Raw genomic sequence first — 15,841 nt, 5'->3', positions numbered from 1 at the left:
GTAACTACACTATCAAATTAAAGAGATAAAAAACCTGCATAGAAGAAAGAAGACTTAAATATTTTCATTGGAATATGGCGTTCCAAATTATCGAAAAGATTGGTAATTTTCTCTCACTTCAAATAATTTGGGGGCCGACGGATGATAAGTCTCTCTGTCTGGTCTGGCATTCCAAATTGAAGCTTTTGAAGTTTCTACCTGCTCCATTTTTAAATGGATCTTCATTAGCTGATTAGCTCTAACTACAAACTCCTGGCCCATCCATGCAATGACTTGAACACAGTATTCATTTTACGAGTTGGGCTACCAAATCCCGTCTCCTTCTAGAGTTGGTAAGTAGCTGTTCACATTATAGATTGGATTTGAGATTTAATTTTCAGAATTAATCTTCTAGCGATCGAGTATATCCAGCCCAGTAACTATTTTCCTCTCCAAAAAGGAAAACTAATTATCCAGAGCCACTGAAATATTGCCCAAATTTAATTATTCAGAAATTCATCTACATTTGCAGAATTGCAGGGGTCTCATAATATTGTCCTCTCACACTGCTCTGATTTACATGTTTCTCGCTTCAGCAGAGCAGATTGGTCTGTTTTTTTTTTTTTTTTTCTTTTATAACTGGAATATTAGAGTTATTTCTCTGTCTTTCTCGTTCAATGTACTCTTTTGGTGTGTATCTAAGCATTGCTAAATGAAGTTGACCTTATCAGACTTTGAAAAAATTAATGTTGTTACCTTCGCAGATTTATATTAAAACACAATATGTCAATAACCAATGTTTTATGGAGATAATATAAAATGGGGAGCTTTCTCTACACACACTCACTTACTTTGCCATGCAAAGGGAATTTTATGACCAATGCAGAGAAGAGGAGAGGAAAGGTCAATTTGGTGGAGCTTCCATCTGATGTATTCCCGCCTCCTGTTGATGGAACAGTCTTGGATCCGCCTCCTGCACCATGTTGAACAATTATATGAAATTATAGTAAAGTGAGAAAAGGGGGATTATTAATTAGTAATTTTGAGATTAATCATATATATACCAGAAGGAATGGTTGGCACTGATGGTGTAGGTTTGGATTCTGGATTTGCAGCTGCAACTGCTGGTGTGGCCTTGGTATCTGGGGTCCCTGCTGGTGATGCTGTTGGGGAAACAGCTGAAAGTTGCAGAATAGATGGAGAAGTTCATCAGAAATTTGATCTAGAGTTCTATTAATTTATGTTTATCTATGTGGAAGAAAGAACGCTAAATTTCTGGTGGACTAGTAGAGGTGTAGGTTGAGCCATGAACTCAACAACCCAAAAGGAGTTACTTACTGTTGCATGCACTAACTGGCGGAGTTTAGACATTGCAAGCATTGGGGAGAGTCAAGGCCTGAGTTTGGTTAATTTGGATTCCCAGTGATGAGACGCCACCATTAAGGACGTCGCACAGGCACCGTGGATTCGATTTTACAACACTAGCAAGCTGCGAACAGCATGAGGAAGATGGGGTTGATGATAGAGTTTCCAGTAATGTAGTTCAGGCAAGGCGACATGCCAACGAGCACGCTTGTGCAGCCTGATGACTGTGCCACAGCTCCTCCCCAGAGCATGGTCACAGTGACTGCTGCCACCAGGGCCAACTCCATCCCTCTTGGTGCCATATTGTGTTATATGTAGTTGCCCAAAACGCAAAGGAGAGGAGAAGCTTACAGATTGAGGAAGGAGATGAACTTGGGATTGATGGTAGGACAAAGAGGCGCTGTGGTATGACATGCATGCATGTCAAGTAGCTAGACTAGAGACAAATGCAAATTAATTAATATGTTGTTGGCCAACTTTTCCTACAAACGGTTTCTTTATTTGGTTCAACTGCTAACTGTTTATAATTTATAAACTATACTATACTATGATTGATAAATATATTAAATGGTGTCATTTGGCTATTAAATCGTGCTTACCTATTAGCTTCCTTCAGCTGGAGAAAACCTGGCAAATCATCATGAATCATAAAATGATAATAACATTTACCAGGAACAGGAATAGGATGAGCGTTCACACTAGCAAGGGTTCAGGGATACTCTTTCTCACGGTATAGTGAATTTTTTATTATCACATTGAAAGATCAACACGTTATTCCATAACAATGTTATCCCAAACCCCATTTTTGGTCAAAAAAAACTGTTGAATTGACCAATAATTCATTAACCTGGGGCAGTTGGATTATCAACTTGTTTGACCCGTTTTGACCATTGTTGGAATAGACTGTCTTTTAAACTGAACGATCAAACTGTCGACCTATAAACTGATGGCCAAAAGGATTTCAGTTCCAGGTTGATTTTTAAAACCTTGCTCTATAATGATGACAGAATTGCAACTTGGGTTGGGCTTTATCAATCCAGCATCCAATGTTTCATTACGCTATAGTGCCAAGGTCCAGTCCACGGGCCTTAAGCTTTATAGGCCCACATGCATATCCATCTCGCCCTTGCTGGGACCAACATTACGCATGACCTTTTCATATTTATAGTATTATATTGTATATCTATTTATCTATCTATCAATTATTTCTTACTATAGAAGTACGAATACACAATTTATTTCTCTTTTCACTAATATTTTTTTACCATAAAACCCTTCACTTGTCTTTTGTTTCACTGAGATAGCTTCTTATTATTAAAGTACAACCAGAATATAAGGGCATATTGGTATATAAGAATATTTAAGTTACAGCGTTTTTGCCCTTCGATTCGTCTGTTACTTCATTCAAGTATAGTCATACTAGAACTCTATGAACTGCCCACTTACGAAAGCGGGCCGGCGCCAAGAGTTTCAGTTCGAAGTAAAATGAAGGAATATGGGAGAAGAAACGCTTTTGGACAAGAGAGGAATTAACGGAGATGCATTTCACAGTGTGAAATGGGTTCTAGATGCGTTTCACTTAATGCGCCTGTATCATGACACGCATCACGTTCCGGTTTTATGAGACGTTTTGGGGGCAAGTATGTGGGGCGACGGGTTCAGCCCAGCGTAAAAAATTTTAGGCCCAAAGTATAGTTGGAATCGATGAGGGCATGGAATTGATGCCAATTGAATGTTTATTGTTGTGCAGTAGAACTCAAAAATCTGCATTCGATTTATCCGTACTTCTCCATTATAATTTTCTATTTTTTTTAAATCCATGTAATAATATCTAAACCAATCAAATAGTTTGCAATAAAAGTTTTTGCAGGAGATGTTTGCCATTAGGATGCGTCTCCCGCTATCAAAAAATGTGTATTTTGAATGTCTTTCCAGCTTCTTGGTAGTATGAGAATGAGTTTGCTGCGTCTTCAATAATCTGAAAATGTTGGAAATAAGCTTTGAAAAAGTTGGAGATAAGTTTCAGGTTAGTATTATTTTTTTTTCAGAACCGGTTTATTTTTTCCAATTTCTGAGATAAGTTCAAGGTTTTTTGTGTTGTTTTTTCGTTTCCAGGTTTGCCTTCTTCCTTGGATTTTCAACTGTGCCTTGGGTAATAGAGAAGAAACACATCGTTCAAGTTAGTTCAACTGCACCTTCTGCCTTTGGATTTTTAACAAGTATAAATAGATATGATTAAACTTCGTTCAAGTTGGCTTTGTGATTTCCTATTGCAGATGAAACTCAAACCAACTCACTAGATGTCAAAAATCTGGGAAAAACGACAAAAAAGGAAAAACATGGTAAAAAACAGAACCGGGCTATCGCAGGACCCGTTTTATCATGCGGTGAAGAAGACGATCTAATTGGGTCATCTTCGACACACTTTCGAAAATCCTATTCGGATACGGTGCGGGTTGAGAACCCCGTGTATTACACAGGTAAAGCAATCCGTGTATTACACGGGCAATGCAATTCGTGGGCACGGGATCAACAGCCCGTGTAGGACGGGTAGAGCAATCCATGTAGTACACGGGTTGCTTAATAATAATAATAAGTAACTTATTAAATTACTTTTAGTATGGTTAAATAGTTTTTATTAATTAAATTTTTTATTAATAAGTTTTATTATATTAATAATTAATAATTGTATAAATAAAATAATTTATATTAATTATTTAAATAATAATAATAATAATAATATTATTATTATCAATATTAATAACAATAATGTAATATTATATTATCATATTAATCTGTTGATAAATTGATTGTTTCATTCTTAATTAACAAAACCAGTGCATCCGACGGATCTCCACTAATAGTGAAACAAAAAGTAAACGCAGGAATCATACAGGTAATTTTTTGGTGGCCAACTTCTCCTATATATTATATATTGGTAGGTTAAACGGGTTTCAAAGATGAGACCAATTAATATCAAAAGACGAAACAGAATTAAATAATCTCACTCGAATCGAAAATATTATTTGTAGAGATATCTAATCTTAAAGTATTATTAGCTGTGGACTGCTGATGTCTGATGCCCTCCCTCAAAAATATCCAAATACATGAATCCCTAAGCAGTTGATGGCTATTGAGTATTGTCTTGAGATGAGACTTGAGGTGACGTACTGACGTGGTGTGGCGTGGTGTCTGGTTGTGATCGTATGAAACATATATAGTTGATCAACTACCCGAAGCTTCTAAGCCCAACCGAGTTCACGAGTTAACTGTCAAATCGGAAAATCTCGGGCGGAACGAACTCGATTAATTGGATTGCATTCTGAACGAGAGTACTCTCCGAGTTCTGAATTTCAAAACAGAACCACATGAAGGGTTTTTTCTCCGTCAATCTCAAGATTTCAAGAGGTGCTCTTTACTTGTTGGACACCCCTGCAGTATTTACTAAAACGAGAAGACCGGATCTCCTACCCACAAACTTTTTCCACATCCCTACGTACCCACAGCTCACTACTGCCGTGTACTGGGAAGTGGGAACACACATGGAGACCCTAACCAAGCTAACACACATTGGACGATGGACCTGTTTCGATCTGCCACCTCTGTTTCCATTTGTCGACGACCCAACATAGGAAGCAATTACAATAATTCCTCACGAAACAATTCTTAGGCTGTGTTTGGACAATAGCAGAAATAGAAATCCCACTCTGTTAATTAAATGATTTCCGAGCCAATTCCAATATCTTGCCCCGATTAATTTCTTCTTTTGGGTCCAATTCCTTAGCAGAGTGGAATTCCGAAAACGTACTAGTGGCCTAAAAGAATCCTTCAATTCCGTGCTTTTGAGGAGTTAGATCATGAGTGTCATAATACAACCTAGTAATTAATCAAGATTAAACCAGAAAAATATGGCTTGGAAGATAGAAGAAAAAACATTACAAGGAAAAAGAATTTCTCTATTTCTAGTACATAATACAAACAGATTAGAGTATAAAATATCGACAATACAATCACAAACTTTTGTTATTTTCTGGGTAAAAATTAACTTAAGCATCCAAACACTCACTGAAGCAAATGCAACAACCTGGAGCAGATTCAGAAGCTAGGGAAATTCGAAGCACATGATGCAATGAATAGGAGGAAGATAACAAGCTGAAGGGGCGATTTGGTATTACTGTTTCCGTCAGAGAACCCCGTCGCCGAGGAATTAGCTCCTGCATATATATAGTTTGAAAATGTATCAGATCTGTACACTTTCTGGTTCAAAACTGTAAATGACGATCTGATCTATTACTTGGTATAATTAATTTGGCTAATATCCTATATATACCTAATGGGAAGACTGATATTGACGGTGTTGGAGTTGTAGTTTCAGCAGTTTTGTTGGATAAATCTGATGGAGAACTTGCCGGTGAGCCCGCCGGAGAAGTTGCAGGTCCGTTAGCAGCTGTTGGCAATAGCAGGTTGAGAAGTTGATGTTAGTATATGTATACCAGCTGGCTAACGTACGTCGTCTTTATTTAAAAGCTTTGAAGACATAAAGATATCGATCGATATAGCTGTTTCACTTAGATAGACTTACGTACCCTTGCACTGGCTAACTGGTGGAGTCTGAACATTGCAAGCCGTAGGTAGTTCCATAGCCCTAGTCTGGTTAATGTTGAAACCCAACGGTGTGGTAGTGCCATTGATCACCGTGCACAGGCATTCTGGCTGTGTCTTAACAACATTTTCAAAGTTGGTGCAACATGATACAGTTGGGGTCGAGAAATTTCCCGTAATGAAATTGGTGCATGGTGCCATGCTAATAAGCGCAGACGTGCAAGCCAATTGAGCAACAGCTAATTCAACCCAAAGCATGGTCACAATGAAGACCATGACCAAACCCATCTCCACCCGTTTCAAAGCCATTCTAGGTTATTGGATTTTCTGGCAATGTCACCGGTCGGTGATATCAGAAAAGGTGGCTTCTGAGCTTTGTGTGTCAGGTCTCAGGCTGATGAAAATGGGGGGAATATGTTTTCTGGGTTAGAGTTGAATGAGAAGGGAGGGGGATGTGCATCAGCTATATAGACAGATCACAAACTAGTAGCTAGAGAGTAGAAACAAACAAATGTAGGTGTTAGTGGTGATTGGCAAGCTATAAACAGAATTCAAAGGTGAGAGATCTAGAGGAGAATTCGACAGTTTGAAATCTTAATATCAATAGATAACGAGATGGCCTTCGTCATCTTGAAGAGGCTGGGAAGGCACGTGCTATTGCTACCTATCCATAATATATACACAAGTTTTGGTGGACTAGATACCTTCAGAAATTTCAATTCAATTGTGAATCAAGTTTCAGATTGAGTTCATGAAGCAAAAGTAAGAATGCTCTTTAATTTTCTGTGGGCATTTTTCGAACTAAACGATTAGAAACTTCAATGGCAAGTGAGGATTTTGATTTTTGAGAAAACAAATGGAGAAATCTGGCACTGGAAACAAGTCCCCCACCCCACATGGCTAAACTAGGGGAAAGTCGTCCAGTGAAGGGATTTCTATTGACTGCATGCTTAATTATTATGAAACCAATTGCTTAACAATATTTATTTAATGAGAAAGAGTTTCTTAGTGTGGTTAAGATGCAATTAATGCACATGAAACCAGTTATATAGTATGCTTCACTTCTCATTGACTGCAGACTTGAATATAATATAGAATTCGTTCACACTACAAGTTGGAAGTTGGAACAATATATGATGGTATAGATTTGACTAACTGGGCACGAGTAACTGGGGCAGTAAGCCTACTGGTGCTGGAACTAAAATGGAAATGCTCTTATTTTGGCACAGGGTGAGGCTGGCCGGCAATCGGTTGAGCTGAGCTAATTAACCAATCTGATGAATGGAGGATATGTATAAAGCAGAAGGAAATTTGGATCTGAAGGCTGAAGAGGCCAAACCTGATTCTGAGTTCAGGCCGGTCTGGACACCTAGGGCCGGCTAGGAAACAAATACTACTGTCTACTACTTGTGCTTTTATTTATTTATCATTTTTATGCTTCATGGGGCTACACAAGGGAAGGAGGGTAGCCCAGCCTGCCCTTTGGTCTGCTCTAAGGGTGCCCGTAATTTCTCTAAAGTCAATTGGAGATGCCAATTAGCTAGCTGGTAAAAGTCAATGGGGAGAGAGAGAGATTTGTTTAATTACAAGCTTATTTTAGATCTGCAGATAAAAGGTTAGGTTTATGTTGAGCAAACAATCAACTATAATTAGATCCTGTTTGGCCCAATATTTACTTTCAAGTAGGCACTTAACACGTATGGTGTTATAAGGGACCCTGATAAAAATGATATTGGCCCATTGGGTATGACTTCAATAGTAAACTTTCATGTAGTGTTGTCCTATGTAAATTACCATACCGACCTTCCTTGATCCTACAATCTGTTTTCAAATGCCCTTAGCCTTCTTCCTTCTGTCTCAAGGGCCCACCATGAAAAAAAACGATCAGAAGGATTTGATGGGAACATCTAAAATAGAAGCAGTGATGAACAAAAATTATATCCTACAATCTGACCTGGTACATGAATTAAATTCATGGTCTCTCTCTCTCTCTATTTTTCTCATAAAAAGAAATAAGGGGTTACAAAATTGTGAACTGGGTTAGTCCAGGCTTAATAGGTGGCTTGGATTGGGCCCGCCCTGGGAGAACCCCTATGTAACCCCAACCCGGTGACAAGGTGGTTTCTCTTTGGGCGTATGACACTACATACGTTATATTTAATATATATATATATATATATATATATATTATAATTATACAAAATTTTAATTTATTGAGAGACAGGTCAAGTTGGGCCAGGCTAGAAATCCACATCGGGATTCTTGTAGAAAACCCAAAACATGTCTGGGCCTTTATTCTTACAAAGGCCATTACCCATTAAGGGGCGTGTAGAGATGAATTCAATTTTACAGACACAACTAATCTAAATATAAATGATTGAAAAGAGAATAAATAATAGGAAATTTCTCTCTCTAGATTTCTATGGAGGCAATTGCTCTCTCTATGGTTATTAAAAGATACTTATGTGATGCACCGGCCACTGTTTAAAAATGTATCTTTTAGGCTGCATTTGGTTTGAAGGAAATAGTAGGGAAAGGAGTGAAAGGCAGAGAAACTTTTATAAACCTTGTATAGGTTTCCTTCCTTTCCCTTCCTTTCCCTTCCTTTCCCTACCTTTTCCTTCATATATATATATATATATATATATATATATATATATATTAGCTTATTATATAGCTTATATATTAGGAGAGGTATATAAATCAACTGCTTAGCATGAGAACCTCTTGATGGTGGCTCAATTGACAAGATCTCTATCTAGTTGTAGTTGAGACCTGGAATCAAATCCTACTACCACTAGAGTTGGGAGTTAAGGGTTTGGGGGATTCACTACCCCTGTTGTGTAGTCTTATAAAGCCAAAAAATGTGCTTCGCATGAGATCAATAACCAAGTTAAAGAGAAAAATAATTTCAAAATTAAACCGATGAAGATAACAAAGGTTCACATTACATGTTTTTTTATTACATTTTATTACTGAATCAAAGCAATCCATGAAAAAATCTACATTAAATTAATATAAAAAGAGATAAAATTTTGATAACTCATGGAAAGGAGCAATAAATCCTTTAGTTTGGATCATCCCATGTACTGGGTGGACAAACTTGGGTTTTGACACGTTAGTTTGGATCCAAACTAGGGTTCAGATTTAGGTTGGCTCTTAACCTAACCAAATCCACCTAATTTATTCCTCTAGTTTATTATAAAGAGCCAAAAGGGTTAAGAGAGAGACTTAAGAGAAAAATAGGGATTTAATGGATAGGGAGGAGAGAGAGAGAGAGGTTTAAGAATGATATTATTAGAGAGTAAATATAGATTTTATGAGAGACCATGAAAATATATGAGAGTTTTAATTTTGGCATGTTATATTTTTAATGATTTAATTTAAAAACAAATATGCACATGTGTAGGAAAAGAAAGGGTAGAGGAGGTACATTTGAGCTTTGCTTTGAGAGGACCCCTATCTTCCACTATTTCCTCTTTCTATTATCTATTATTAGACCTGTTCATGGGCCGGGTGGCCCGACGGGCCGGCCCGGCCCGGCCCGACCCCCAGACGGGTTTGGACATTTTTATAGGCCTGCGGGCTTAAATTCGGGCCAAAAAGCCCGGCCCGCAATAAATTCGAGCCGGGCTCGGGTTTTGTCAAAATAGCCCGGCCCGAGCCTGGCCCGACCCAACCTAATATTAAACTTAAAATTATTTATGTGATTATGTCTATTTGAATAATTTTTTTTTATTTAAGAATGTAAAATTGTGTTTTAAAATATAAAAGAAAGGGAAAAATACCATCTTGTAGGCCCATTGTTCATTTAAATAGAAAAAAAAATACTTATCTGAAATTTTAATTCTAATTTGAATAGGGAAAATTGTTTTTTTTTTTTCAATTTGGTCGGGCTTCGGGCTTTTTACCAGGGCCGGGCTCGGGCTCGGGCTCGGGCCTAGTATATTTTCATTAGTGACAAGTGAAAGCCCGGCCCGAGCCCGGCCCGACCCGGCCCATGAACAGGTCTATCTATTATATACTAGAGAATGACCACCCTATACTAAGTATAGGGCCGGTATTCTAATCAATTTTTTTGGGCATCCATTATTTATATTGCAATTTTAGGTTGTTTTTTATTTCAATTTTTTGTTATATAAATTTGTTCTTTAATTTAAGATATTAAATCAAATTTTATTTATAAACAACCTATTTTTTGGATCTTATAGAAATGATGCTCTTTTTTTTTATATACCATTTGAAGTGATGCTCTTTTTTTTTTTTTAGAGTGGGTAAACACGTATGTTTGAAAAAGAATGCTTCCGTTTGAGAGCGGAAATAACTACTCTTTTGATACTCTTTATTAAAAAAATATGATGCTACTTTTCTATAGATAAGATCATATTCAATTTGGAATATCAAGGAAGCAAAATTGGGTCTACCTATCACTTGTTTGAAGCCCTTCCCCAAATGATAAAAGTCTTCTTCATGTTTCAATCAATACCCCATACACATAATAGGATGCAAAATGTGGTGTGTCCATATCAAATTAAATCACCTATGGTGAGCTTATAACAAAATAAATCACCTCTAGTGTGCCCATATCGTTTTTGTGTCAAAAGTTAAACCATTTTATGACGTTTTTGCATGGAGTTATAACTAGGGATGGCAATTTCTACCCTACCCGGTGGGTACCTGCCCTTACCCACCCTGACTAAGTGGGTTTTTTTTGGTAGGTTTTGGGGCAGGGATGGGTTTTGGAATTCTACAACCCATACCGGTATGTGAACAGTGTGGTATTAGGCTAAACCCGATACCCTCCCCAAGCCGCATATTGTTGGAAAGCACATAAACTATATGTATTAGACATTGAATTTAATAATAGTTTGAATTTTATGTGAACGATAATTGATAATCCGTGTTGTTTACATGTCTTAAAATCAAATAATTGGAAATTATTGTTTGTTTGTGTTATTTCACTTATTTATTACTAATATATAACAAGAAATAATGAAAAATTAAATGCATATTCTAAATCCAACACACCCCTACCCTTGAATGTGGGGAGGGTCGGGTCGGGCTGGATTTTGTATTTTTCATGTGCGGGAAGGGTTTGGATTCTCAAAATCCAATTCAATATGTACGGGTTTTGGAGCAAGTACGGGTTGGGATGTTTAGGGAGATAGGTAGGATCTAGAATTTACAACATAACATCATAACGAGAAGTAAAGTCAATGTGCAAAATTAAATAGAAATTATTAATTTTAATAATTACTATTTCTTAGGGAGAATGACGGTTCAGCCCAGGGTCAGAATTTTTAGGCCCAAAGTATAGTTGGGGTAGGTGCCAGCTCGGAATTGATGCCAATTCACAGGTGGGTATTAGTGCATAGAGTGGGGATAATTAAAATTTTGAATGTTTATAGATCTACGGTAGAATTCAGAAATCTGCATTGGGCCTATCCGTACTTTTTCGCTATTTCTTATCACAATTAATAATTATTATAAGAAAAATTATGATGGACCATCTATCATACCTTATCAAACATTAAAAGCTTTTTTATTGGAAATCGAGGGTATGCTAGCTAGTGATGGATAGGTCCATAAATATCTTGGCTATTATGGTCAATATGCAAGATATAATTGTACTCTCTCGCTCTAACCTTCGAACTTAGAAGACTACTTTTCATTTTAATCTCAACCAGCCTCTCATAATTTGTTACTTAACCCGTAATTGTATAACAAATATGATAATACTTTTTACAAGTAGAATTCGATAAGAAATTTCCATTAAAGTAATAACTTGGATATATATAATTTTTCTAGATTACAGGTTGTTAGAAAACACAAAGGCTAGTGAAGTTTCTATTCAATTTGAGAGCATCTAACATCGCCACATATTAGTAAACTATGTTTCATGATCACCCGAGACCACATTCATCATTGCGACAGTTAGAGCTTATAGTATTTAGAAAAATAAAAGAAAAACTCAAAAAAATTAAGAAAAAAGAATTATGCTTGAACAACTTAATATGTAGATATGGATTTGGGATTTAATAATGGAACAGAGGAAGATGATACAAAATACAAACATTGACTATGAGAGAGAGATCTTATGGCGAGAGCAGTAATTAAATTTATTAGAATCAATTCAGGCCTAAGAGAGATTTTTATTTTGACTTTTAATTTTGATAATTTAATTTAGAAACAACTAGCCATGTGTAAGAAATGAAAAGAAGAGATTTATATGAGCTTCGTGGTGAAAGCATCCCCCAATATACATACATACTTAGAATTAATTATAATAATTTAAAAAAATATATATAAATAAATCCAATACAAATTTTTAAATGCCACTGCAAATCTATAAACATTTAAAATATCAAAAAACCCCCCACAGATCCATGACTTCTCCCTAGTTAAGTACTCAATTACCCATTCTTGAGTCATCAGGACAGGTGAGAGAGAAGATTCGAGACCGAGTACCAACTACAACTCACCGAGTCACTAAGTACAAAACCATACTTGGCCAATTTCTTGTAATTCGAGAAGTAATCACCGGCACGTAATATGAACGACTACAAACAGCTCTCCACGTATAAAGCTCAAAAGGAAATGTCATGTTCCCAACCAATAACAACCCTACCTAATTACTGTTTTCTTTTCAATCTTATAATGCAATAGAATATTTGACAAGGGGAAAATGTCAGCTCAGGTTGGTGAACTCCAAAAACCTCTCCAAATCTACCAGCTTTTCCCTCCACACGCTTCTTAAACCCATCTATAAATAAAACTGCTTTCAGCTTCCCTTCTCCACCTCAGCAACCAACCTTAAACCCTTGTATCCCCTCAGAGCTTCTCTTTACTCCAAGAAATAAAACGTACAGACCCCAAAACACAGAAGAAACATGGCGGGGCTCAAGGTTTCCTGGCACATAACTGGTGTCCTTGGCCTGGTGTTGGCGACATCAGCGATGCTGGCTCACGGCCAAATCGTCTCACCCTGCACCAACGCCATGATTAGCAGCTTTGCGCCATGCTTCAATTACATAACTGGGAGTAGTGGCAATGGGTCTTCGCCGACTGCCGACTGCTGCCAATCGCTTCGGTCTCTTATGAGTACTAGCATGGATTGTACGTGCCTTGTGGTGACTGGAAATGTGCCATTCCAGATACCATTCAATCGAACTCTGGCAATCTCACTTCCCAGAGCCTGCAAGATGGATGGTTTTCCCGTCCAGTGCAAATGTGACCTTCTCTTTCTATATATCTTATCATTTTACCTCATAACTAAGCCAATGGTTTATACTCTGAAGCTTGCTTGTCTCATCAGTGTGTTCAGATACTAATTATGAATTTGTTTTCTCTCTGCAGCATCAGCATCTGGCTCTCCTCTTGCATCTCCAGGTATATAACAAGCGAGATGCTGATTTATTTGTTATATTGGTGTGGTGAAGACAAAGCTAGGATGGTGTAGCTTTCTTTGTTTCCTAACCACACTCATGATCTTTGACAAATGGCAGGTCCTGCAACAGTCGGGATTGTTCCTCCGGTTGTGATACAAGCTCCTCCTCCTAGCACCAAAGGTAACCTGATGATCATTGTTTGCTTGGTTTAAGCTTAACTAATCATACTGAAATTGTGGGGGCGGGGGCGGGGGCGGGGGCGGGGTGGTAAATATAAATTTTTCAAGGGATGAAGATGGGCTTTGGCCCAAGATAAACCCCAACTCTCAGCTACATCAATATCAGGTCTCAATCCTGGGCTGGAAGAGTTCTTCCCAAAATTAGATAGCTTTGGGTAGTAAGCAGTAACTCCAGCTGGTTGGTTGTAGCGGAGCGGATAGAATTGAGTGCATTCTGATGCATTAATTGTTTATTACTTGAGTTTTCGCTGTGTTTACACTTTACAGTATGGATCACCAACACCAAAGCTTTTAGTGATATTAACGGCTTTTTTCTTCTGATCTGTTGGGCAGCTTCTATCCCTGAATCTTCACCACCAGCTCTGCCTCCGGAGAGTGACACAACCGTGGCATCACCACCACCAGCGGATTCAGCGACTCCAACGTCAATTCCCGGGATGCGTCCCCTTCTCAACCCATCAGCAGCTATGCCCTCTTACATTTACTCACCATCGCTCTTCCTATTTGCTCTGGGAGTAATGGTTTTGTGTTATCAATAAGTCTGGACCTTGGATTCTACACATGGGCCGGCCTTTCTATTCTTTGGGCATGAATGATTGGATTGGGTTTGTTTTATTTCATTTTGTTTGGGAGACGTTTGAGTGACTGAATGCATCCTTTGATTGAGATTGTTGTAAAATATGGGCACAATAATAATGAATTTGCAGTTTCTTACTTATAATTCGTAATTGGACATGGATGGATGAATATAATGCGGTCTCGGTGCCACATGGCTAATAAAGCATAAATTTTCCTAATTATTTGGCACGAAGAATAGTGTGCAAATCCTCTACTAGAATTGAAAACTTTTTTAACCATCACAAAGTTGCCACATCAGCCGGACATGTGAGATCTACGTGTACAGCACTGACATGGATGTATTGGTCCAAAGGATATTGGATCACTCATTGCATGCTATATGTACAAAGCAGATTCCATATCTCAATATATCTAGCATTTGTATATTATTGATTGCTTAAGTGCCCCCAAGATGTTGCTTGGGCCAGAGTCTGAAATTCATGCCACAAAAAAGAACTACTTTTCATTAAAAGAAAAAAAAAGTGTTTGACTCACAGCTAGAAAATGTTTTCTTATTCTGTTCGTTCTGAAATTTAATTTTTACAAGAATGAAAATTGCACCAAACACAGCCTGCCTTTAGTGAATTCGCTATCACAGACAATTTTAGGCAGTACAAATTTCATTGCATTGGTGTAAATGCATGGGAGTGCAAAAAGGCTGAGTGTAAATTTTAATCCCTAAATTTTATTTACTTTTGCTTCGAATTTGATTTTTTTGGTTTGTCAGAAGTAGGGAATAAAATGAAGTGACCTTCACATAATGAAAGAGAATGGAGGTGTATTATCCGTCTCAGAGTAAGGTATGATGCAAAGTGATGTGGTTTCTGATGTGACCGTTTTTGGTCATGTATCAATTTTTCGTGATGTGTAAATTTTTGGTTAAGTACCTCGTCAGTTCGTCTGCTCCCATGTGGTCGGTGATTCAAAGGCTGAAGTGGAGCTCCCTGGTGGCGAGCTGCCTAATGGCGAGCTACCTAGTGGCGAACTGTCTGGTGGCGAGCTGCCTAGTGATGAACTACCTTGATGAGCTGCTTGGAGGTGAACTACCTTGATGAGCTGCTTGTAGGTGAGGTACCTTGATGAGCTTTGTTGCTCTTTTAGAGGCCTGCAAGGAACCAGACATCAGAGGACCCGGGGGTGTTTACCCGGTGAGGTCACTCCGATGGCTAAGTTAGCACAGTATAGTAGTAGAGAGCTTGAAGATGATATTAGAGAATGAGAGAGCTAGAGAGTAGGGGTTACCATCCTTTTATCCTCCTCTTTGCCCCTGGGGGGTGAGGTCTTTATATACTGGAGTCCTCGTGGGTTAGGTGGAGCAGTTCCTGGATTCCTGCTATAATGGGACCTGTTTTCGTGTTAGGTGGGGATAAAGCCACCAACTGGTAAAGTTGCCCATTTCTGCCTGAATCGGGGAGTGGGTGAGCTAATATAGCCGTTACAAGTCACAATCCCGTAAAATGCGGGGTACGGTGGTGAGCTCCTCGAGGTTGTCAGGTTGACGCCTGTGTTAGGCCGTCAGGTCGGTGCCTAGGCCAGGCCGCCAGCTCGTGCCAGGGCTGTGCCAAGCCGCGCCTGTGCCAGGCTGACTGGTGGGACACCATCAACTTAGCAAAGGCAAGTTGTCGTCCGGGTGTCACCTAGTTGTTCTGA

The 15,841-nt window shown here is 38.3% G+C and overlaps 2 protein-coding genes and 1 pseudogene across 2 annotated transcripts; 1 reads left to right on the top strand and 2 right to left on the bottom strand.

The window, feature by feature from the left end:
- Window positions 1-743: 743 nt before the first annotated feature.
- Window positions 744-1,715, bottom strand: LOC104598632 (non-specific lipid transfer protein GPI-anchored 15-like; annotated as a pseudogene).
- Window positions 1,716-5,070: 3,355 nt separating this feature from the next.
- LOC104598633 (non-specific lipid transfer protein GPI-anchored 5-like) lies at window positions 5,071-6,476 on the bottom strand. The gene is made up of 3 exons (XM_010260798.2): window positions 5,931-6,476; window positions 5,675-5,791; window positions 5,071-5,558 (listed from the first exon to the last, which is right to left on the bottom strand). Exons 1-3 carry the CDS (start codon window positions 6,253-6,255, stop codon window positions 5,440-5,442), a joined length of 561 nt encoding a protein of 186 aa, XP_010259100.1. The 5' UTR covers window positions 6,256-6,476; the 3' UTR covers window positions 5,071-5,439.
- A 6,277-nt stretch (window positions 6,477-12,753) lies between these two features.
- Window positions 12,754-14,328, top strand: LOC104598634 (non-specific lipid transfer protein GPI-anchored 20-like). Its single transcript, XM_010260799.3, has 4 exons — window positions 12,754-13,176; window positions 13,303-13,335; window positions 13,452-13,514; window positions 13,907-14,328. Exons 1-4 carry the CDS (start codon window positions 12,837-12,839, stop codon window positions 14,110-14,112), a joined length of 642 nt encoding a protein of 213 aa, XP_010259101.2. The 5' UTR covers window positions 12,754-12,836; the 3' UTR covers window positions 14,113-14,328.
- Window positions 14,329-15,841: the final 1,513 nt, after the last annotated feature.

This window comes from Nelumbo nucifera, chromosome 6 (assembly GCF_055504915.1).
Source record: "Nelumbo nucifera cultivar China Antique chromosome 6, China Antique-T2T, whole genome shotgun sequence".
Taxonomy (NCBI): domain Eukaryota; kingdom Viridiplantae; phylum Streptophyta; class Magnoliopsida; order Proteales; family Nelumbonaceae; genus Nelumbo; species Nelumbo nucifera.
This window is presented reverse-complemented; position numbering and strand designations above follow the sequence as displayed.